At 37.1% G+C, this 25,721-nt stretch overlaps 1 protein-coding gene across 1 annotated transcript; it reads right to left on the reverse strand.

The window, feature by feature from the left end:
* Window positions 1-22,803: 22,803 nt before the first annotated feature.
* On the reverse strand, window positions 22,804-24,551 carry LOC118856753 (elongation factor 1-alpha 1-like). The gene has a single exon (XM_036767226.1). The coding sequence runs from the start codon at window positions 24,481-24,483 to the stop codon at window positions 23,095-23,097; it is 1,389 nt and encodes a 462-aa protein (XP_036623121.1). The 5' UTR covers window positions 24,484-24,551; the 3' UTR covers window positions 22,804-23,094.
* Between the last annotated feature and the right edge of the window lie 1,170 nt (window positions 24,552-25,721).

A 25,721-nucleotide genomic window follows, 5' to 3' on the forward strand; every position in this document is an offset into this window, starting at 1 on the left:
TTTAAATTAAAAAAAATCTTCTAAAGTTTTGGTAACTTGTAAAGAAACAAGTAAGGTCTTAGAAATTAACTTTGGATTGAAATAAGAGGTCTTGGCAATTTTACATAGCTCTCTGGAGATAGACGACTTCATTCCCTCCTCCCCACCCCTTTGACCTACTGATGTTCTGGCTGAAAAAGATGAGAGGCTCAGAGACCAAGGGTCCAAGAAAAGGCACAAGAGAAAGACAACAGGTGAAAGAAAAGCAACTGGGTTGAAGGTGTTTGAAAAAATATACAGTAGAAGCAGTCAAGATAACAAGAAAGCTTTGGATAGTAGCTCCTGATTGGCTGAATATAGACTTCCCAGGAAGGAAGTCCATGTTGGAGGAAAACTCACACCTCTGAACTACTATCTTTGATGTCAATGGTCCATTAGGAACACTTGCACCACACAAAGCATCAAGACAAAAGGTGTTATTACCGCAATGGGTTACAAAGCATTTTGATGTCAGGCAGTCAAGAAGCATTTATGAAGTACTTAACCATGTGCTAGACACTGTGCTAAGTGCTGGGAATACACACATACATACATACACACACACACACACACACACACACACACACACACAAAGCAAAAATAAATTTTCTTGTCCTCGAGGAGTTGACATTCTAATGGGGTAAAAAACATATAAATAACTATGTAGATACCAAACTAACACACACAGTTGATGGAAGATAATTTCAGAGGGAAGGAATTATGGAGGCTCAGGAAGGTTCTCCTGCAGAAGATGAGACTTGAACTGAGTCTTGAAGGAGGTCAGTCAAGCCAAGAGGCGGAAGTAGGAAGATGAGAACATTCTGGGTTTGGAGGACATCGATACAAAAGCATGAAGTTGGGGGATAAAGTGTTGCATGGAGAAACAACAAATAGGATGGTGTAATTGGATCATAGAGTGTTTAGAGAAGAGTAAAGTGTAAACAGAGTGGAAAGGTAAGAAGGGGCTAGGTTGTAAAGTGCTTTAAATGTCAAACAGAGGACTTTATATATAATCTTATTTAAGGAATCATTGGAGTTTACTGAATAGATGGTTGACATGGAATATTTTAGGAAAATCATTTTGGCAGCTGAGTGAAGAGAGAATTGATGAAAAAACTTTCATGAGTACTAACTAATGGAGGAAACAAATTTATAGAGGAGCAGTTAGCTGGTGCAGTGGATAAAGAGCTGGGCCTCTTATCGGGGAGACCTGAGTTCAAATCTAGCCTCAGACACTTACTAGCTGTATGACCCAGAGCAAGTCATTTAACCCTGTTTGCCTCAGTTTCCTCATCTGTAAAATGAGCTGGAGGAGGAAATAGCAAACCACTCCAGTATCTTTGCCAAGAAAATCCCAGATGGGGTCACAAAGAGTCAGACATGACTGAAAAGACTGAACAACAATAAATTATAGGCAGAAAATGGTAGATAGAGCATTGGATTTGGAGTGAGGAAGACCTAAATTCAAATCCTGTTTCAGGCACATACTATATATATGACCTTGAGCAGGTGTCTTAACATCTGTTGCTTCAGTTTCCTCATCTGTAAAGTAGAGATAATAATAGAACCTACTTCACAAGGTTGCTCTAGGGATCAAATTAGTTAGCATACGTAAAGTGCTTTGCAAATCTTAAAATTCTATATAAGTTTTATGTTTTCTTGTTGCTGTTGTTAGGGGCTTAATGAGCAAAAACATGTCCATCTTCATCCTTGAAAGTCATTGTGATTAGAGGGATAGAGAGCCCATTCTGGCTACCAGAAAGACCTAGGTTCAAGTTTTCTTTCTGACCCGTATTGTGCATGTGATGCCATCTGATTCGTTTTAACTCCTCAATGCCCTCAAACAACTCTTCAAGACAAAGTTACAGACTAGTTGCTGATCTGAATTTGAGCAGGGCATTTCCATACACAGATGAAACCACTTGTTAAGTCATTTTTTCAGTTTACCATTTCCTTCTCCAGCTCATTTTATAGATGAAGAACTGAGGTAAACAGGGTTAAATGATTTACCCAGGGTCACACAGCTAGTAAGTGCCTGAGGCCAGATTTGAACTCAGGAAGATGAGTCTTTATGATTCCAAGCTCAGTGCTTTATCCAGTGTGCCACCTAGTTGCCCTAAGTGAAACCACAGATCTCATATAATGTCTCATATATCTCCCTTGTAAGATACCAACACAGATCTCTAGATTATCTAAGCAATACCTGAGGTTTAACTAGGAAAAGCATAAACTGTGAAACTTTCTTTTCAAAGAAGGATATCAGGCCTATAATTAAACCTAAGGCAAGCTAACCAGGAGAAAGATAACTTTTTGAACATTAGAACCATCTGCTGGTCAAATGGAATGAGAGATTTTTTGCCATTTATGAGGCCAGTTTGGAATTAAGGTCATGAAATGAGCAGATGAAAGAAAGTGTCTTCCTGTAGAAGAGAATTTTAGGAACAAAATTAATCAAAGAGGAAAGTTAAGTCTTGAAAATGGAGCTCAAAACAACAACAACACTATAACCATCTGCCGTTAATGTAATTAGAGCAGGGCCTGGGAGCTGAAAGAGACAATCAGAGCATTTGGATTAGGAACACGGAATGACCTGGGGATTTTCTGTCATGACAAAGGACACAGGAGGCTTCCACAGTTCTCGGAGACCCATACGAGACCAGCAAAGAACATTAACTTCCAGTGCCCTCATTTTAGTGAAGAAAAAATGGCCAGCTACAAATGGATGTGCTGTTAACCCTAGAGACACATTAAAGACTGGATTTATCTCCATGCAAAATGAGTCACAAAAAAAGAAACCTTCCATCCTTTCCCAAGTTCCCCATTATCATCAGACAAAACCATCATCCAGATCCTCCAGCCTGCAACCTTGTAATTACCTCTGCCTCTTCTAATTCCTTTACCTTAATTTCTAGCCACTACATCCGGCCAGCTTTTCCTCCCACAAAGTCTCTCCTACTAACTCTTTCTGTTTCCAAACTGATGTTCTAGTCCAGACCTTAAAATGCCCTATTGATGTGAACTCTATGCAGCTTCTACATTGCTATGGAAACAAGAGACTCATACATTTTCCAAGTAACTGGTGGAAGCAAAATTTGAACCCAGGTCATCTGACTGCAGATCTTATGCTCTTTTTTCAATTGTACTTTTCTATCTTATTCTGTTTGTACTTTAGTTCTTTTTAAGCTGTGAATCAGTTTTGACAAGGCTGTTGGTATCCCAGCCTTCTTGTAACAGAGTTATAAGAAACCCAACTTTGGTCTGACTATAGGAACATAGGATCTTGGGACAGGCCCTTCTTTCTTATAGTCTTTCCAGTTAACATTCTATTCATGAATTTCAGGCCTAAGTCTCACTTACCCTAGACCAGAAGTTCTTAACCTGGAGCCCATTAACTTATTTTTTTTAATAAATATTTTGACAACTGCATTTCAGTATAATTGATTTCCTTTGTAATTTTATTTATTTTATTATATGCATCAAAAGCATTATTCAGAGAAGGATTCAAGAGTAGGAATCAGGAAGACCAGGGTTCAAATCCTGCCTCAGATACTTATTAACTGATTGACTGTGGGCAAGTCACCTAACTTCTATGGCCACCATTTCTTCATTTGTAAAATGATGACCTCTGAGATCTGCTCCTAGTACTGTGATGACCATGGAATTTCAAGGGAAAAACAACCTCTTCATAAAGGTACCTCCAAATCCTTGCTTCATTCAGGAAGGGTTCTCTTTGTTCATTTCCTCAGCAATTGACAGATCATGAGAATATTTTCAACCCACATCTCCACAATCTAAAAGGACTGTGTTGCATATAGAGAGAACTTTCTGGATGTCGCCCAAAAGTCATTAAAAATGGAAAAAGAAAAAATGTTCTTAAACTGGGGCCCATGAACTAAAAAAACAAAAACAAAACATTTTGGTAACTATATTTCAATATAATTGATTTCCTTTGTAATCTTACGCATTTTATTTATGCAATTAAAAAGCTAAGAAGGGTCAATAGGCTTCCACCAGACTACCAAAGGGGTCCAAAAAGGAAAAAAAATGCTTGAGAATAATTGGGTTGGAAAGCAACACTTATGGGAATTCAATTCAGTGCAACAAATGCTTCCTAAATATCCACTGGGCAAGACTCTGTATTAGATGTTGCAGGATATAGAAAAAAGACTGAGACACAATCTCTTAATTAATCATTTGTTAAGTGCCTCCTATAAGCCAGGCACTGTGATTGGTGCTAAGGACTCAAAGAGGAAAATGAAACAATCTCTGGCCCCAAGAAGAGATCCTTCTTGGAGCTCATGACCTTCAAAAACAAAATGGCAACAAGAAAAATATAGGATTATTTCACAAAAGGAAGAGAAGGGCAAGGTCAATTATCATGGTGATTAAGTAAATGGAGTGTTATTATGAGAAAAGTAATGGTTCCTATTCTACTCACTGAGGGTAGGACAAGAAAGAATAGGCATTAGGTTGAATATATGGAAGACTTTCCTGACATTGAGGGTGGTGGACCCTGAAATGGGATAATGAATTATTTGGAATCTGGAAGTCCCTTTAGGAGATGGGTTTATGTGACAAGTGGGTGAACATGATGAGTGGAGAGGCATCATGACATCATGGAAATAGCACTGATTTGGAGTCACAAGAGTTGGCCTGGAACTCTCCCCATGTAACCCTGTGGGAGCTATTTATCTCTAGACTTTAGCTTCCTTATCTAAAAAATCAAGCTGTTGGGCTAGCATAATCAACCAATGAACATGCATTTATTAAGCCTATGTACCAAGCAAGCACTGTGCTAGGAACTAGGGATACAAACACAGTGACTAAAACAATCCCTACTTGAAAAGACTCTCTAACAGAGGAGCTAATCTTTAATTAATCTAATCTTTGTTAGGCACCCAAAAGGATCATCACTCACCAATCTGGATTTTTGAGGTCAGGGTCCCATAATAGCAGTAAGGAGTCAAATAAGAGTGAAGAAAATAGTTATTTTTCCCACCAATTGGGGCAGATTGCAAGATGTACAATGATATATTCTGAGCATGTGTAATGGCAAGCAGGGTGGGACCTTTTGTTGTTTTTTTGTTTTGGAGTGCTTCTCAGCACTAAGGAAATCAAGTACCTTTGAGTCTTGCCTTTGTTTGAATCAAGAGTCATTGATTGGAAACAATATATATGATGTGGTGCTAGTGATTAAAGATCTTTCCCACACCCTTTTGTTAAGTAGATGCTAAGCCTCAGGCCTATACCCTTTGGCTTAGTAGGCACTAAGGCCCAGGGCCCTCAACAGGGTATATATGTTCTATGGTTAGCATTTTGCTTTTGGGGTCACTCATTGGAAGTCTGTTCCTGTGATTTGGCCAGATGAGACTCTGGGTAGCTGTTAAGGACCCCCTCAACCCCCCACTTTGAAAACCCAGATGTTGGTGCTTTTCTCTCTGGTAACTATGTATGTATTGCTATGGACAGAAGTCCTGTGTGCTGATTTATGTTATTTGCTCTGTTTATATAATTTCTGCTTGTAATTTCTGTTTGTGTTTTCTCTGAAGTTCAGGGTGCTGACTTTCCTCCTGAACTAAGTGAATGATATATGTATATTTAATTAAAGTGAGATTGTAAACCCCTTAAAGTTGCTTTCCTTAGAAAAGCAGATCAAAGAACCTATGCTAGCAGCCCTCCTGTGTGCTGGTGTTATTGGCCTTACACCTCCACAGCAGCTGCAAGAAACATTGGTGTTACAGCATGACATGAGTCTCCTCATACACAGGTTTTTAGGGCAGCATTCATAAGCTAAGCATTATTCAAAGTAACATTGTGTAAAACAAAGCAAATGAATATGGCTAGTCATAAAACACAGGTGGTTATAGAAAAAGAATAGTAAACTTGGAGGAAAATGTGCATTCTTAGCAGTAGGCAATAAATAAGGGGTTTATCATCTGAATATAGCTGGTCTCACTTAAAGAAATCTGTCTTGGACCAGACAGAGAATATAATTTTCCCAGCATTCTAAAATCCTTCAGCTTCAGTAGTCTTTTGGTTTCCATAAGAGGTGAGAATGAGACAGTGAAAGACCCAGTTGTAATAGGCGTGTCTATCAGTTCACTTACAACAACACAACTGAAGACAATGTGCCTGGGGGTTTATATGGTAGAGGAGGAGCTTTGTACTTCTCCCACAGTCACTTCAGCTTGACATTCTGATTTCATAGCCTATTGTGACAGTCTGACCAGGAGACCTAGTGTGCTTAGCACAGTGCCTGGAGCATAGTAGGTGCTTAATAAATGCTTGTTGACTCATTGGTAATTGTCAGGGATATTATGGAAGGGATTGCTGGTTAGCTGTCTGTTGAATGAGATGACCTCTTAAGGCCCTTTTCAATTCTGAGATTCTACAGATCTGTGCCTGGAGTCCTCTTATTTTCGTGATAATAACAGCTAAGCTGAAGTTTTTCATTAAAAAACAAAACAAAACAAAACTGGATTTTGTTAAGGCTTCCTTTAATGATCCACTTTCCCCTCAAATTTCTGCTAGTGTTGCTGGGTACCTTAATTCAGATGTCAGAGCTGTGGTGGCAAATTAGCCTTCTCTTGCTAAGCAGCTAATGCTTGACTGGAAATAGGAAATAGCCCTGGCAACAGTGTAATTTAGGGAAGTGATGAACCTGCCTTTTCTTTTTCTTTGAGCAGTTCAACAACTTTTTGGCACATTAGCAACTCCATGCAAGGAGTGGGTATAGACAGAGACAGTTTTCTTCACCTGTATCTGTTCCTTGACCTCTGGAGAATGGTAGCAAAATGTTAATAAAACAATTATCTCCTGCATTTCTCTAACTCAACTTCTAAAAACACTACATGGGGAACTCTACTATCATTTTATTCTTACTTCCCCTCACCCCCAATTTTGCACATGAGAATACTGAGGCACAAAGATGTGAAATAATTTATTTGTGATCACATAGTTGGGACTAAAATTCAGGTTTTCTGATTTCTATTCCTAGGCTGTTTTCATTAGCAACTTGGAGTTTTTTTTCATTGATTATGCTAGTTCCAGGACAGTGATACCATATTTTTGAAAATATTAACAATGAATAGGACCCCTATTCTGTGGAAGCATAAAATCTATAATGGCACAGAGACAGACAAAAGGAAAAGACAGTTTAACAGCTGAACTATAATTTAATAAACATATCAATGACATTCTTTTGTTGAGGTTTAGGGGTGCTGGGACCCCAAAATAGTGCCACATGTGGGTTCTACCTCAAATGAATTCGACCCAAACCTTCTTTTAGTCAAGGACAACATTTATTAGAACACAGATCAGGGTGAGCATGATTCTAAAAATCCATGATATTGGCAAGATTTAAGGAATCTGAGCATTGGCCAGACTCTTAAGGAATTTGAGCATTTGTGAGGCTGGCCAGATTGAATATGAGCAATTTAATGGGGTGGGGGGAGGCGGGGGCAAGATGGATCTTATATACAGAATGACTATGGGAAAGATCTAAGAGTGGCCAAGTAGTCTGGGGTGACTGGGAGGTAGCAAAGAAGAACTCAGAAGGGCTGGGTGCCCCAGGCAAATGCCAGGGACCTGGGCCACATGGGAAAGTCCAGGGCTTTTCCTTTTTGGGGTCCAGATCCCAAAGACATGATGTTTTTCTTTTAGGAGTTCAGAATCCACCCCCATCACTTTCATTGATTTAACAAATAACAATCCAATTCTTAGGATATGCAAAGCACTCTGCTCTATGCTCAGGGAGATGTAGAAATAATTAAGGATAGTGCATGCAATTAAGGAGCTTATGTTCCAATGCAGGTAAAGGGGAGCAGGATACATATATAAATATACAATAATTTTACGATAAATATATGATTGTTACAATGCCAGATACAATGCAATGAGACTTTAAAGGACTAATAACAATAACAACTAATCATTATGTAGCGTATATAATTGAATCAAATTAAGTAGTTTTCCTAAACCATCAGATACAGAGAATAAAGAAGTTACAAGGAGAACAATTTATACAATAAATTATACAATCAATACTGTAAAAACAACTTCAAAAGCTGTAAGAACTATGAGCAATACAAGGATGGTCCATGATTCTAGACAATTGATGGTAAAGCATTCTACCCACTTCCTAAAAGAAATGGATTTAGGTTGCAGAATAAACTTTTTTTCTCTATGGAGTCAATGAGATTTATTTTGCTTGTCTATCCATTTTCGTTACAAGGAATTGGTTTTTGTTTTCTCCTTTTTTCCCATTGGAATGGGAGGTAGGAGGAAGAGAAAATATGTTAATTAAAAATATTTAAAAATAGAGTGAGGAGGGTGCTACAAATGTGAAATGTTGCATGTACTTTCAGATGAGGTCACTGTATTATTAGTTTTCTTAACTGTTTTAGTTTGTTACAAGAAAACTCTCCCAAAGTAGGAAAAATCTGTATATGTATGTAATTTAAAAGGAAAGCATATCAATAAAACCTTTTTTTAAGTTACTGAAAAAGCCTGATAACATTTTAAGGTGTTGTCCATTGGATGAAGGTGATTGGCTGAGTATCAATCTTGCCTTTGAGAGCCTTTAAAAAGCAAGCTAACCAGCTATGAACGAAAAACTCAGCTCTTAAATTCACTCTTCCCCTTTCTCCTTGTCTCTTTGGAGAGTGCAACCAGGCAAGGAGGGAATTCCTTCTCCCTGTAAACAATGGTGTCTTGCAGCTCAAGAGGAAAATGTGTAATGGAGGAAGAGCCCAGTTTATGGAGTTGAGTAGAATTGACTAGAAGATTCCACATTCCAGCACCTAAAGGTAGGTCTTAAAGCTCCCATAATCTCTTTTGGAGATGACAGGCCCCAGAACTAAGACTTCTATTGGTACTAGTAAGGATTCAGGTTAGTTCCAAAAATATGTAGCTTTACGCTGGGCCAGGAATTCAGCTGAGCACAATTGTGGAGACAATGGATATTATAGCTAAGTTTTAGAACCATTATTTCCTACCAAAGAGTAAGCTCAGAGAGCCAAGAAAAATGATTTATGTAGCCGAGAGAGTAGAGATGTCCCATTATAATTAGCACAAGTATATTACAAAAAAACAGGAGGCTCTGTCCTACCAGAGGTACAAGTAGCCTTAACTACATGTGTTACCTAATTGTATATCTCCCCACTTACAAACTGTTGGCGTCTATTCTTTGCACTGATGCTATGTGTACTTGGGACAGTTTCTTCCTAGGTTTATTAGGTTAATGTTTTATTGCCATTTTTTCTACTCTACCATTGCAGTAAATGATTTTGCTTTAATATAATTCTGTCCTTTGGCTGACTGCCAAAAGGTAGAAATCAATGGTGGCTCAGGAGTCACTCATATGGATCTATAGTATACACTGAATGTGGTGTAGTTGTTCCCCTGGAGGAGGATATCCCAAAAGAGTATTACATATATAATGCTTTAATGAATGCAAAGTACCATATGTGTATGTATATATATATATATATATATAAACTCATTTGAACTTAACAATACCCCTTTGCAATAGATTCCAAAGGTACTATTGCTCCCATTTTAGAGATCAAGAAACTGAGGCCCAGAGAGGTTAATTTTCCCATGATCATATAGATAGTAAGTGTTAAAATTAAAATTTAGATACAGATTTTCCAAATTCTAACATTAAATTGAATGTCATGAAAAGTCCAAAGAAAGAATGACCATTTTGTAATGGGAGTATAAAGGAAGTTTGAAAGATAGTGTTTCTAGATGAAGAAAGTGGAAAGGTGAAAAAATAAAAATAAAAAACTTGTTTGTAGCACCCAATGCCAGCTTTATCTATTAGCCCCTAGAAAGTTACACCAGATAGTAAGCACTTCGTAGAAACACAGAACACATGTGGTCAGAGTACATATGTACAATGGCAAGCCATTTGTGTTGCTGCGGAATTGCTAAGGTAATCACATTTACTCACTGCTAAACCTTCTCCTCATTGGGCATCATTTCTCCACTACTCTTTGTCAGATATCACATCACCATCTTCACAGTCACCTTCAGGATTACACTGTAGATGTTTTATTTGTCTTAGCTTCTTTCTGATAGGAAAAGGCCATAGATCTGTCAATCAGCTCTTTCAGTAACCTCTACCATCCACTGTGTGGTGCTATGGTTACTAAGCCTCTCCCTGGCAGGAGAGGACTACAGCTATTTTCAATAGCCATGAACTTCTGCTGCATCAGAAAGCAGCAGATGTCCAGGTTAAGGTCACATCTGCTCTTTGAAGCACTTTTCCCCTCTCCCATCTCCTATCACGCCTTCAGTTCAACTCTCAGAAAGCTCTGATAGGTTTTACTTGCTCAAACAGAAAAGGAAGTGAGTGAAACCATGGTAAAGAAACTGCTTTTACTCTCCACTACAATGTTCCTGTGTTCTATACAATTCACAAGAGCTGACTTATTGAAGACAACTGAATAGGCTAGTCACATATGTCTTATTTCCCCACAGAAACAAATAACAGCCTGGTATGTCTTCAGTCTCACAACATAGGTAAAAGTAAAGTAGATTTTTTTTAAGAGGCAAGTCATGAGTTGTCATGGGATTTACTTGTTTATATTGAGTAGGACTCGAGTAAACTCATTACTCCTTCTCAATCCTAAAACAGCAATTTGATCAGATACAAAATAAAGAGACTTTTTTGTTTTGTTTTGCCTTGTTTCTATGTAATATTTGGTGATACTGACTGTTAGACCTTACATAATGTAGTTATACTATATATATATATATATATATATATATATATATATATATATATATATACATATATATATATATATATATATATAATTACTATCCCTTCTTCTCTTAGAATTAATTATCTTTACCGCAACCCTACTTTCTCTCTTTCTCAATAATTGACTTACTTCCAGATTATCAGGTTGAGGAAATCACAACATTATTTAAAAGTCTGGATTTAGAAGTTACATTAATACAGACATTGAGTAAGCCTAAGGAAAACCTTAATAATTACAGCTATCGAAAAATGAAGTAGGCTGGCTCCCAAGAATGTGTTCAGACAAGGATACTGTAGAGGTGATTCATGCATTGGGTAGATTATTTGAACAGATGACATCCGAGGTCCTTTCCAACTCTAAGATTTTATGTTTCCAAGATTCTGTGAATAAAATTGAATCCCCTAGGAGACTTTGACTTCCTTATATTTAGCTCATGGCAATAGAAAAAGCTTTGTATGTGCCTGGGCATGCATGGAAATAGCAGACTTTAGGCTTTATTCATCTTCTAGTCTTATTATCCAAAATATGATATTATCATATCCTTCACAATAATTCAATAGGACAGTAGTATAATAGGAATGAACTAGTAACTAGCTGTCCAAGAAAAAGTAGAATTTTTAAATCTGTTAATACCAGAGTCCTTTTTTTAAAAACTTTTTCAGAGAACATACATTGCAAGCATTATCTCCTATGGTCTCCATAACAACCTTGTGTAGAAGGGAAGGCAGATATTATTACTACCATTGAAGATTAGGTTTGCAGGAGGAAAAAAATATTTAAATGATAATCATGTCTCCCAACTCTATTCCCTCTATTAGTATATAACAAAAGTTACAGTTTCTCTTTTTCTCAGAAGATATTTCTTTTACAATGGATATATTTATAAACTTTTTAAAGGAAATCATGGTCTAGCAATGCCTGTGGATGTGTAAATGTACATTACATAGCATGCACCAGCATAGAATACTGGAAATGTATAGCATTTTTAATTTGCATAAAACTTTAACCAGGTAACAAGTAGGGTTCTATGAAGACCTACTCTCAAGCCTTCTAGTAATGTGGAGATGGTCCTATATACTCAAAGTTTCTGCCAGTGTAAAGCAAACTTTCACAGTTTCTACTCTGCTAGAAAATTAGGATGGCATATATATATGTGTGTATGTGTGTGTGTGTGTATGTATACATATATATACACACACAAACATATATATCTACATGTAGATGTAAACATGATGTAATACATTCATATTAATTTTATTCACACATATGTATATGCATATACTTATATACAAATATACATCTATATACATATGCATGTATATGTACACACACATACAATCTCAAGAATAAGGAATGGAAGAGGACAAAGGAATGTAGGCTACATAAAAACCTCGTGCCAATATACTGTGAATGCTTTCTTTGAGAAAAGAATAAGAAGGTGAGAAACATCTCAAGCACGGAATAACACCATAAAAAGTAAAATTCAGTATATTTGAATGGACAGGAAATGGCTTGTTATTGATGTGGGAATCATTCCTAAATTTGTTGCCTATGTATAGTCAGACCACCAACTTTTTAGAGAAACGATCAAAATTAGGTTAAAATGAGAAGAAAAGAGAAAAAGACATGCCAATTAAAATTATTTCATTCTGACCTTTGAAACAAGTTATTTTAATGGTGAAATAATGCAAATGGGTGGAAGAAAGCATATAAATATAGACTAAAATAATTTTAAATAGAAGTTTAAATGTAAATCAATCATCATTAGCAGAACTAAAGAGCATAAAAAAAGGATCTTGTCATCAAATATGATTTACTTCCCAGCAGACAGATATAGCAGCCAGGAAAAAAGAAAACACTGGTTAAGAATATTAACTTTGTATTAAAATGTTACAGAGAAAATAATAGAATATTATAAACCATTTCACCTCAAAAAAGAGAGACAAGTGGAAGACAAAACCAATTAGAAGAAAGCTTGATGAAATGCCTATCTAAGCAGTTTTTCTGGGGACATTAATGAATTTAAATAGGACAACAAACAGAAAAAAAGTGGGGGAAGATCTGAAAAAAATTTTAATAACATTTTTTTTTTACCATTCATGACAGCAGATCTACTACACTTGAATTCTAATGTCTCAAGATATGCTTATAAAGGAGGTGTGAAAAACACTGAAGAAAACAAAGAGGAAAAAATAAACAATTGGATAAGAACAAGTATACATAGAGGAGATCTGTTACAGAGGTGACATAATTATGAGAGGACTAAGAAATCAATGCACAAGGTATCTGAAGAAGGGGAAGGTGCAAAAGACATGGGGAGAATTCTTAAATCTTAATAATGTGAGAGGGGGCAAAGTGATAGAGAACATCAACAACCCTGAACCTAAAGAATACTTAGTTTACTATTGCATGTGAGCACGCATGCATGTACACACACACACACACACACACACAAGCTTTATGAGAATAATCTAAGTATGCACCTTGGGCATCCTCAATGATAATATTATTAGGAAATAGGAAGGCTTTCACAAACAGTATTTATAGTAGATAATATCTAAACCATTATGCAATTCACTAAAAGACTTTAAAAGTATAAGATTTCATTGGGTCAATTGTTTATTGATTAACCAAAACAATAGAATTTGATTCAGTAGTGCAAAATATCAATTTAAATGCTCTGTCCCAATAAGTTTCCTCCTTCTCATATATCAAAATCATTGAAGATTGCCTGAAAGATTTAATATCAAAGACATTCTTGTTCAATGATTTTCTGCCTTTAAATATCAGGAAAGGCATAAAATGGTAAGATCTATGCTAAAAGGTGTTAGATACAGTCATAGAGGAGATCTAGTGAAGTGTCTGTATTGAAGAGGTGTTCCCTGAGGGTGATGAGGTGCAACAGATGCTCTTGTTTTCAGCTGACACCATTCCAGATGAATTCATCCTCAGAACACTGCAGAACTTCCTGGAATAAATCTATACCCACACAAAAGAGTTTGCCTTAACCATCCACACTTAGGCCAACTGGATGAAGAATGCCTATAAGCCTATTCCTTACATTATGACATGAAGTTAGGTGGACAAACTATATTTTGCCCACCAGGAGGAGAAGGGAGAGAGGAGAAAGGGGAAGAGGGAGGAAAGAGAGAGAGAGAGAGAGAGAGAGAGAGAGAGAGAGAGAGAGAGAGAGAGACTGTATTGTCAAAATATTAGAAGACACTCTATGCCCTGAGCTTGACATAACAACAATCCTTTGTGCTCATTCTCTGGATGATCTTACCATCTGACAAAATTACATAATTATTGTATTGCTTTGACCAGCAACAGGTGTTCTCTGAACTCAGACAAGCACCTGCTGTATCCATGTTCTGGTCATGAAACCCTGATATGAATTAAATTTTTCTTGTTGCTGTTACTCCTAATTGTCAGGGCTACAGCTCACTGCTTAGCCAGAGGTATAAGTATTGAGATCTGCCTATACTAAAGTGGGTTGTTCCCCCAACCAGGGGCAGGGCTCCAGGATATATGTTCTTGTTTGCAAGCCATTTCCCTCACTTTGAAATTAAACTTCTGTTTGATTCCTGACTCTCCTTGCTCTATTCAGCTCCAGCCACCCACAGGTTAGAGACTGGTTCAGTCCAGTGACTATATGTGTGTGTGTGTGTGTGTGTGTGTGTGTGTGTGTGTGTGACACATGAGTGCATATATATACATGTATGCAGTACAAATGGATATGTTGGCTAGATTTTCTTTGGGAAATTACGAAGCTCCTTTAATGATCCCAAATTTCTCTCAGAAACATAAGTTCATCTTTTTTTAATATGAGTATTCTACTGATGTTGTATAGGTATGAGTCATGAAACATTTAACTCTCTGAAGAATTAAAAATTATCATATTCAGAGGGTAATGTAGAGGACCAAAGTGAGTGTGAACAGGTGTAAGACATAATAAAAAAAGAAACTACATAGAAAAACAAAAGTAACTTTTCAATACTGTAAATCTACATGGAGCAATTGAAAAAGATGATGCAGCAAGATCCCTGTGACATCATGAGAAAATAATGAAGATCCCTGGCTTGCTAGGTGAATCTCCTTCAGGGAACTCAAAGAAGGACATAGACAAGAGTTGTATAGGACACATAGAAATTGATAGATTGAAATATGAAATGTTGGAGAGAACAAATATATTCATGAGGGCATAGATCATAGAATCACCGATTTAGCATTGGAAGGAACGCGGTATGTAAACTCCTCGACGGGACTATTTTAATTTTGTCTCCATATGCCAAGTGCCTAGTATAGCACCTAGTATATAGTAGGTACTTAATAAATGTTTGTTGATTTAGTAGAGACTGTCTTGTCTAATCCTCTCACTGTACAGATTAAGAAACTAAAGTCAAGGGAGGTTAAATGACTTGCCAATTTACTTAACAGGGAGTAAATTGCAGAATTAAGATTCAAATCCAGGTTCTCTGATTCGAATTCTAGTGTCTTTTCCATTTTACCTCATTGCCTTCTTGTTTGAATATTTTAAGTAGAGGCAGAATGGCTCACTGTGATCATATACATGTAGAAAACATCCTCATAATGCTATGCAGGGAACCTTTTTTTTGTCAATGGTTTAGAAAAGAGCATTTCATGCTGCTCCTAATATAGTACCTTGAACATTGTAAGTGTTTATTGAATTGATCCAGGTTACATGGTGGAAAACTAACAGTCAGAGCTAATATAATGTATGCTAGGGTGGAAGTCTCTGTATTTGTACCTTAATTTCTATATTCACTCATTTGTGTACTCATTCATTCAAAAACCGTCTAACTTCAGCCTACACGAGAGTTTTGAAAATGAATATGTAAATATTAGTGGTGTGTTGTGCCTCTGAAATGATGATAAGACAAATGGTTTGCTTCTCTTTTTTGGGGGTGTGGACCACCATTCTTTTGCAGATGTAGAAGGAAAAGTGTCTCCTTATCTAGATGTATATTCTCTCTTATGGCAACCAAATGATCCACAAATCCAGCTCATGTCTCTCTAAGGCATTACCTTGAATATTGAAAATATCCAACTTGTGATTTAGGTAATCTCTATGGTGATTTATGTCACAGTCACCAAGAGGTTAAAATGGAATATGAGGTAAGGTGGTTCAAAGTTTGGGATTCAAAGCCTGATGACATACCTTGGGGCTTCAAAGAATCCCTGAAGACCAATCTTCCATTCCTTCCCTAAAAGGTACTGATTATAGTTTATCTAGGACCAGGACGGAGTGACCTGAGGAAAGGAAGATTTGCAATGAAAAAAGAACTTTGGAAAATGGTGATACTGAAGAATCCCAGTAACAGATAAGAGATAAAGGGAAATTGACTTCCAGTGCTAGGAGGGGTCTGAAGTGTATCTTCTACTCCACATAGGGACTAAACATGGCCTGCAGGTGCTTGGGAAACCAAAGTAGAAGAATTGAGTAAAATTCTCCAAACTGAATAGCTAAAAACTTCTGTTCTTCTTAAATGTCTTCAAATGCTTAAATAAATGAATTTGACTCCTTTTAAAAGACTCAGGACTGAATGAGATTAAAAGAACCCTCGGGTAACTTGCTGTGGTGGTTTATGAGTAAGTAATCTTTGAATTTTATGCCAATGGACTTTTAAAGCAAGTGTAAGCTTAAAAGCTAGAGGAGGAAATGAGTGACATGGTTGCCAAGGGAATTTTCTCCTAATGCTTAAAAAAAAGAGTTATGGGGAAACAGGACATGCAGAAATGTAAGGCCTAATTCATTCTTTTGGGTGTTTTGCTGTTTGTTTGTTTTCAGTTCTACCTGAGGGTAACATGCAAGGTCTTGACACAGACAACTGTGAAATAAAGGAAGTTTCTCTTTTATAAAGAGGCATAGGAAAAGCAGAAAAATAAGGAATCTCTCTCTCTAAGCAAAGAATAGCAAAATGAGGAATTCAATTCAATTCACAAAAAAATAATCTTTAAAGTTGCTGGCTACATAATGACAAGCAAGCTTACATTCTTCTGGCTTGGGAATGTCATATACAATATAACAATAGATAAGTAAGTATAAGATATTTTGAAGAGAGAGAGAAAGCTAACAACTAAGATCAGGAAAAGCTGATATTATAGTTGGCCTTGAAGCAACCTATAGATTCTGAGAGGAAGAAGTGAAAATATCGCTCCCTGATCTTGCTGTCCAAACTTCTGTCCTACACATGAATGACACTTGGTGAAACGTAGAAGCTCAGAACCTCACTTACTATCCCTTTGACTAATAATAACAGGAACATTTGACAACAACCTATAATTGGCAGGACAAAAAAAAATCTGGTTGGCCTTTGACAGTGCTTTTCCCAAAAAGTCAGCAATGAGGATGTAATTATGTACATGGCTTATTATTCTCAGGAGAAAAGGCATGAGTAATTACCAGAGATATACATGTCATGAATGTTGGATATTCCTTGTGGTTGAGGTAAAAATTCACTGGGGTCAGAGGAGTCCTTGGCACCTACTCTTACTGGTACACTTGAACTTAAAGTTTTGGTGCAAAAAGATCAAAGGATTTAAGGCTGGAAGGGACCTTAGATGCCATCAAGTCCAATTACCTCATTTTACAAAGGAAGAAACTGATGTTCAGAGAGATTACCCAAACTCATAAAAGTAGTTAGAGAAGTGGTATTTGAACCAAAGTCTCACAACTTTAATTTTGTGCCATGTGCATCATCTTAAGCTCTCTAAAAAATATCGCTATGCCCCTAAAGTCTTTTAATGTCTTCTTGACTGTCAAAGTGGCTAAAAAGCCTCAAGTTAGCACGCTATAAGTGACTACTAGGAGGTTATGGACAAACAAAGGTCACAATAAGCTAAAAGTTTTTCTTTGATGTAAAAAAAATATTGAAGTTGTAAAAAGCAATGATTGATGAGTTGAATTCTAATGAAAGAAGGTCCTTGAATTTTAGCTGTTGTATGTATTTAGGAAAGACTTTATATCTTATACTTTGACATATTTATTATGCAAAGGTTCCTAATTAAGGAACCCTTAAATATCTGTTGTTAACTTGATCAAAAGTTTTTTATGTAAAATAAAAATATTGAGAAAGTTTGCTTTCTAAGACTCATTCTTCAGCAACCTTCAGCGTGTCATAACCCAAGGCAAAATGTCATGACAGCCATCTGAGGTATAGGAATAGTGACTAAAAAGAAGGGCAGCTAGGTGGTACAGTAGATATAACACTGGGCTTAGAGTCAGGAAAATCTGAGTGCTCAGACACTTAATAACTATGTGACCCTGGGCAAGCCACTTAACCCTGTTTGCCTCAGTTTCTTCATCTGTGAAATTTGCTGGAGAAGGAAATGGTAAACCACTCCAGTATCTTTGCCAAGAAAACCTCCTATCGGGTCACAAAGAGCTGGACATCACTGAAACGACTGAACAATGACACACTCAAGACTTACTTTGAAATCAAAATTAAGATTCATATCAAATATCATAGAAATTAAGTCTTACATATATAAGACAATTAGAATACAGTGTATGTATTCTACAGAAAGGAAAACAGTACTAAAACAATAGACTAAAATAAAAGACTATGGAGAAAAATATCAATGTGAAATAAGTAATGAAGGAAGTCTTCATGAAAGAGCAAAGCTTTAGGGCTAGAAGTATCCTTAAAGTTCTTCTAGACCATTCTCTTATATTACAGATGACAAAACCAAGGCCCACAGAGATTAAATGATTTGCAGGAGGTCACTTCAGTAATAAGGGACAGGTAAGTAGTACAGTGAACAGAGTGCTGGGCCTGATGTCAAGAAGACTCATCTTCCTGAGTTCAAATATGGCCTAAGACATTTACTAAATATGTGACCCTGGGCAAGTTACTTAATCTCATTTGTCTCAATTTCCTCATCTGTAAAATGAGCTGGAGAAGGAAATGGCAAACCACTCCAATCTCTTTGCCAAGAAAACTCCAAATGGGGTCACAGAGTTGGACATAATTGAAAAATGACAGAACAAACATCATGATAAAAGCAAAAGACAATATTCAAACCAAGGTCAGCCTACTCGGGAGGAAACTTTCGCAGCCCTGCATGATGCTGCCTCGGTAGAAAACAAATTTGTTCAATTTGAGTGGAGAAGATAAGGGAGGGTATTTCAGGTTGGGATAAAGAGCTTAAATTAAAAAAAAAATGAGAGAGGGAAATCCTCCTGGGGTACCTTGGAAACTAGCCAGGCTACACTAAAGAGTTTGAGATGAAGACATGGATTGTAAAAGATTTATACAGATTTTTGACATTTTTTTTAAAAAAGTCACCATTCTTATTTTCATATCCCAAATCACTGACAGGTGGTAGAAAATAATAGAATCATAAACATTTTATAGCTGGCATAGACCATAAGAGACCATCTAGTTCAATGCTCTCACGTCTCTTTGAATTTCACAGGCAAAAATCAGAGAGAAATGGAGCAGAAAAGGGAATGGAGTTATTTCAATAATTATTTCATGCATTGAAAATTAGTTCAAAGAACTTTCTGTTTTAAAAAGCCATTCACCTGAGTATTCCAGGTAGCCTCATATTTGACTCCTGGTCACTTGTCTGTGTGAGTTTTAGACCTAGTATTGTACAGAGAGTATGGAATAACAGCAAGATACAAGTGGGAAGATGTTGAATAAGAGGTCCTAGGTTCAAGCCTAAGCTATCACTTATTAACTGTGTGAGCTAAGGTAGGTCAACTGGCCTCTAAATTTAGGCTTCAGATTCCTTATCTCTAAAATGACTTTGTTGACTAAACAATCACTACTAATTTCCCTATCTTGGTAGTTAGAATCCTTTGCTATTTTTTTAATCACTTGAACCTTTAACACTAGAGCCTTGTAGCTAGTGAACCTCTTCTTTTTTCAATTTATTTTTTATTTTCAGTTTACAACACTCAGTTCCACAAGTTTTTGAGCTCCAAATTTTCTCCTCCTCCCTCTACTCCTCCCTCCCCCGCCAAGACTGCCTGTAATCCATTATAGGTTCTACATATACCTTCTCATTAAACTTATTTTCACAAGAATCAAGTTGTAAAGAAGAATTATAATAAGTGGAATGAGTCATGAGAAAGAAGAAACAAAACCAAAAAAGGAAAAAAAAGAGAGCAAATAGTTTGCTTCAATCTGCATTCAGACACTGCAATTCTTTCTCTGAATGTGAATCGCTTTTTCCATCATGAGTCTTTTGGAGCTGTCTTAGAACCTTGCTTTGCTGAGAAGAGCCAAGTCTATCAAAGTTAGTCAGCACAGATACAGGCAGTTTAATTTCTTCCTCTGAAAACTGCCTGTTCGTATCCTTTGACCATTTATCAGTTGGGGAATGAACCTCTTCTAAACTGACAATAGTAATACATAACATTTAAATAGTACTTGAAGGTTTGCAAAATGTTACATATATATTTATGTTCACATACATGCTTTATATGTATATTTATATATATATATATATATGTTTTATATATATATATGTAATTCCATTTGACATTTGATACTCAGAATAACTCCTTGAGGTAAGTGTTATTATTAGCTTCATTGAAACTGAGAAACATTAAATAATTTGTCCAGAGTTACTCAGCTAACAAATGTTTTAGGAATAATTCAAACATATTTTCCTGACTCTAAGTCCAGCACTCTACTATGTCACCTAGCTGCCCCAGGATGACTGGAATCAATTGAAATCTTGTGGAAATGGGAAGAGTAGGCTAGCAGACCATTATGGTTATGTGATGAGGGCCTAGGGAAAGGAGAGACTCCTCAGGGTGATATCTGAATAGGAAATATCTTCCCCCAAGAGCAGTCCATTCTTCCTTAAGAGAATTCTGAACAATCTGGAGAATGTGCTTGGTGAGAAAATAGAAAGTATGTCTCTGAAAGTATGTCTCCAATGACCTGGATACAACCATAGAAAGCCTGCTCATCAAATTTGTAAATGACACAAAGATTTGAAATTTGGCTTGCAAATTTGATGATAAAGTAAGGCTACAAAAAGACCTCAACTGGATAGAATGTTGAACTAAATTCTAATGTAAAGAGATAAATGTTAATAAGTTGGATATGCTTAGAAGAGGCCACCAATTTAACCATATGATATTCTCTGGAGAATTAATTTAGTGTATAAACAGCAATGTGTCTCTGAATGTAATCCAAGTTCAGCCACTTATGAAAGACAAATTATTTGACAGAAAGCATTCTCCAATCTCTGCTTGCTCTCTCAAAATAAATAAATACATAAATAAATAAATAAATAAATAAATAAATAAATAAATAAACAAACAAACAAACAAATAAACAGACAAATAAATAAATAAATCTATCCTGCATGTAAATTTATTTTCATCTGGATAGATGATATAAGGTTTGTTTTTCCTCCTAAAATCCAAGCCTTAAAGTAGGAGTAACAATTCTGCTACATAAACTCATTAAAGGATTGGCACACAATTTTTTAAAAATTTTCTTTGCATGTATTAAAGGGTTTTTGCTTTGAATTCATAAAGAGTTGGGTTAATGGGCCTACCAAAATATTATTCCATTTTCATTCATCTGGTTTTCCTCTCAGGGGATATTTTATTTTAACAATGCATTTCAGTTTGTGACGACAATTTCTTCCTTATTTCTCCAGGTCTATCCCCTAAAGTGCCACAGATTTATAATTACCCTAGTTAAAAGCTCTAAAAATGAATATAATCTAAAACAAAAAGAATGGGTTATTTTAATGGACTTAGTAATGGATTGTGGTGGTGTTATTTATTCAGGATGATATATTTACTGGAAGGATAAAATAAGCCTCAAAATATGGAAATAGTTATGGGAAATATTTGTGAGAGAAAATGTCCAACTATAACATTCTATGCAATTCTTCATTTTGGGATTTTTTCTGGAATAATTTCTAAATTTCCATGTTATTATTTAAAGGTATGAATCTCAAATCAATTAACAAGCATTTGTTAAGTGCTTAGTATATGATAAGTGCTGTACTGGGCACTGAGAATAAAAACACAAAAGTGAAATAGACCCTGCCTTCAAGGAACTTATATTCAATCAATGGAATCACTATATGTTTGTTTGTGTGTGTGTGTGTGTATGTGTGTGGTGTGTACAAATATGTGTAAAATAAATGCCATGAGGTTTTTTGTTTGTTTGTTTATTTGTTTTTGGAGTGGGGCAGGCGATAACAGCTGGAGAGATTAAGAGAGGCTTCACATAGAAGGTGGCCCATAATTGGGCTATCTCCATTGAGAGACAGAGGTTGAAGTTGTTTGAACTTCCTGGCACAAGCCATCTCCTGTCTCTCCCTCAGGGATGAAATTAAAATATTTTAGAAATTTAGTTAAAAGCTATGAGAAACCATTGTTGCTGTCTAGTCATTCTTAGTCATGTCTGACTCTTCATTACCCCATTTGGAGTTTTCTTGGTGAAGATCTGGAGTAGTTTGCTATTTCCTTCTCCAACTCATTTTACAGTGGTGTCTCTGTGTGTGTGTGTGTGTGTGTGTGTGTGTGTGTGTGTGTGTGTGTGTGTGTGTGTGTGTGAAATGGTGGCCTCTAGTGAGGGGTGGGGAGGGAAGAAGGGAGATAGTTTGAAACTTAAAATGTAACAAAAATTTTAATTTAATTTTTTTAAAAAGGAGTATTTCACTCTCCCAGATCACTTTCCCTGGTATTCATCAGTTCAGACACGTCATATCTGATGACCAAATCGTTTTTTTAATAAAATGGAATCAAATTCAAAATATATACATCATCTCTCTGCAATGCTTGCACCTTTCCCAACCTTTTGTGGGAGCAGAAAACTCCCAATCAAATTCCCAAAAAGGAAGGAGAGGAGAGATATTCAATTACCTGCCACTACCACCACCACCATATCACCTGTTCATGGATGAAAGGGAGATAGTCTTCTTCAGCTCACTGTGTGTATGGGAATAAGATTTGAAGTAATTCATAGCTTTCATGAGATTCTGGATAATGCTGGTTATGCCCCTATTCTTTTTTTTTTTTCGCATTAAACTGTTTTAATGGTCTCAAAATTCTGTGACAGATTTTTGGTCAAGTTGTTTCCATTTAAAAATTACTGATTTTAAAAACTAATAACTTAAAACTGCCACGAAACAAATGGTCCACAAAAAACATTCCTTTCCTCCTGAAGCTTTTACGATGCATTGTAATCATTAACCAGTCTTTTACTATTAAACTTAAATGGCCAATTGAGACAAACAGTTCTGAGACTGTTCTTCCACCACTGATTAAGACTGGGGTGGCAGGTGTTGTACAGAATATTCATTTAGCCTTCTGGGCCTTCTGGGCAGATTTTGTGACCTTGCCAGCTCCAGCAGCCTTCTTGTCAACTGCCTTGATGACACCAACTGCAACAGTCTGCCTCATATCACGAACAGCAAAACGACCCAGAGGAGGATAATCAGAGAAGCTCTCCACACACATGGGCTTGCCTGGAACCATGTCAACGATGGCAGCATCACCAGATTTCAGGAATTTAGGGCCATCTTCTAGCTTCTTTCCAGAATGACGATCAATCTTCTCCTTCAGTTCAGCAAACTTGCAAGCAATGTGAGCAGTGTGACAATCCAGAACAGGTGCATAGCCAGCACTGATTTGGCCTGGATGGTTCAGGATAATAACCTGCGCAGTGAAACCAGCTGCTTCCATAGGTGGGTCATTCTTGCTGTCACCAGCCACATTACCACGGCGGACACCTTTGACACACACGTTCTTGACATTGAAACCAACATTATCCCCTGGCAGAGCCTCACTCAAAGCTTCATGGTGCATTTCGACAGACTTTACTTCAGTTGTAACATTGACTGGGGCAAAGGTGACCACCATGCCTGGTTTTAGAACACCAGTTTCCACTCGGCCAACAGGAACAGTACCAATACCGCCAATCTTGTAGACATCTTGGAGGGGCAGACGAAGGGGCTTGTCAGTTGGACGAGTTGGTGGCAGGATGCAATCCAAAGCTTCAAGCAGTGTAGTTCCATTAGCATTGCCATCCTTAAGAGTGACTTTCCATCCCTTGAACCAAGGCATATTAGAGCTTGGCTCCAGCATATTATCACCATTCCAACCTGAAATTGGCACGAAAGCTACTGTGTCAGGGTTGTAGCCAATTTTCTTAATGTAGGTACTGACTTCCTTGACAATTTCCTCATATCTCTTCTGGCTGTAGGGGGGCTCGGTGGAATCCATTTTGTTTACACCAACAATCAGTTGTTTTACACCTAGTGTATAGTCCAGAAGGGCATGCTCACGGGTCTGCCCATTCTTTGAGATAGCAGCTTCAAATTCACCAACACCAGCAGCAACAATCAGGACCGCACAGTCAGCCCGAGATGTGCCCGTAATCATGTTCTTGATAAAGTCTCTGTGTCCAGGAGCATCAATAATGGTCACATAGTACTTGCTGGTCTCAAATTTCCACAGGGAGATATCAATAGTGATACCATGCTCACGTTCAGCCTTCAGTTTATCCAAGACCCAAGCATATTTGAAGGAGCCTTTTCCCATCTCAGCAGCCTCCTTCTCGAACTTCTCAATGGTTCTCTTGTCAATTCCACCACATTTGTAGATGAGGTGGCCAGTAGTGGTGGACTTGCCAGAGTCTACGTGTCCAATGACCACAATGTTAATGTGAGTCTTTTCCTTGCCCATTTTTTTGGAAGTTTAGCGATGGTTTTCACAACACCTGTGTTCTGGCGGCAAACCCGTTGCGAAAAAAAAAGATGCCCCTATTCTTTGATTCCCTGATTAGCCCTTGTAATTCCTATGTGCTACTCACACTCACACTTCTATCACAATAGCCCCTTCCTCAGTCCCCCGCACTGCCATTTCAGATTCAATGAGAAAAGAGGAAAAGCAAAGTACACATTGTAAAATACAGCTCTTACTTTTCAATCTTATTTCATTGGCTTCTACTTTTGTCTCAAAAGAAAATGATCCTGATCCCAGACAAGGGGGAGGGAATGGAGGAAGTGGGAGAAGGAGGTCTGTTCCCCTTTATGTCTCAATCCCAGAATTTGTCCACCAACATCTCTCCTCCTGTGAATCATTTCCTTCAGTGCAGCGGGGAGGCAAAACCAAAGAGATGAAAAAACAAGGCGGAGTCTTCTGGGCTACACATAAAATTAAGGAGATTGAACTAAATAATCTCTGTGGTCTTTTCCACATCTAAGTGCTTTGATCTTATGATCCAATGGTTAGATATGCCTTAGGAAAAAAAATTGGGGAAGCTCTGTGGAGGATAGCAAAGAGACTGGAAGCAGACTAGAGATTAGAGTTGAGACTTTTGCAATAATAATCCAGGTGAAAGATGATAAATGAAATGGCTATGTAAGTGTCAAAAGAAGGACTGGATATGACTGGTGAAACTGATAGGCTGAAAAATTTAATGGATAGAGGGGAGCTAGGGAAAAGAAAGATTCAATTATGACTTGAGATTTCAAGCATTGTTTACATAAAAATCTATACATAGAAATCTCATTCATGGTAGATTAACTTGGAACCAGGGAGGGCTGTTTCTGTAAAACATCCTTAAAGCACATTCATTCATTCATGAAGGGATGATGATGCCACTCTCATAACAAGCATAAACAAACATTGCTAGATGCAGAGAAGTGCCCAAAGATATAAAGGGTTGTGGTGGCTGAGGGCAGGAAAAATATACAAGGAATCAGAAAAAAGCTTCCTGAATCAAAAATAGCTGAAATGCAGTTAACCTTTCTTAAGAAGATGTGGAGAAGCAACAGAAGTATAATGATGTGACAACACCATGTCATATTTTGAAATCCTCTTGAAATGTGGCACTGAATGGGAGAATGTTGTTAGTCATAAATGAAGGTGACCAAGAGCTGCAAAACCTGGCATCTCTTTCTATAATTAGCAGGCTCTCG

The sequence above is a fragment of the Trichosurus vulpecula genome, chromosome 7 (assembly GCF_011100635.1).
Source record: "Trichosurus vulpecula isolate mTriVul1 chromosome 7, mTriVul1.pri, whole genome shotgun sequence".
Taxonomy (NCBI): domain Eukaryota; kingdom Metazoa; phylum Chordata; class Mammalia; order Diprotodontia; family Phalangeridae; genus Trichosurus; species Trichosurus vulpecula.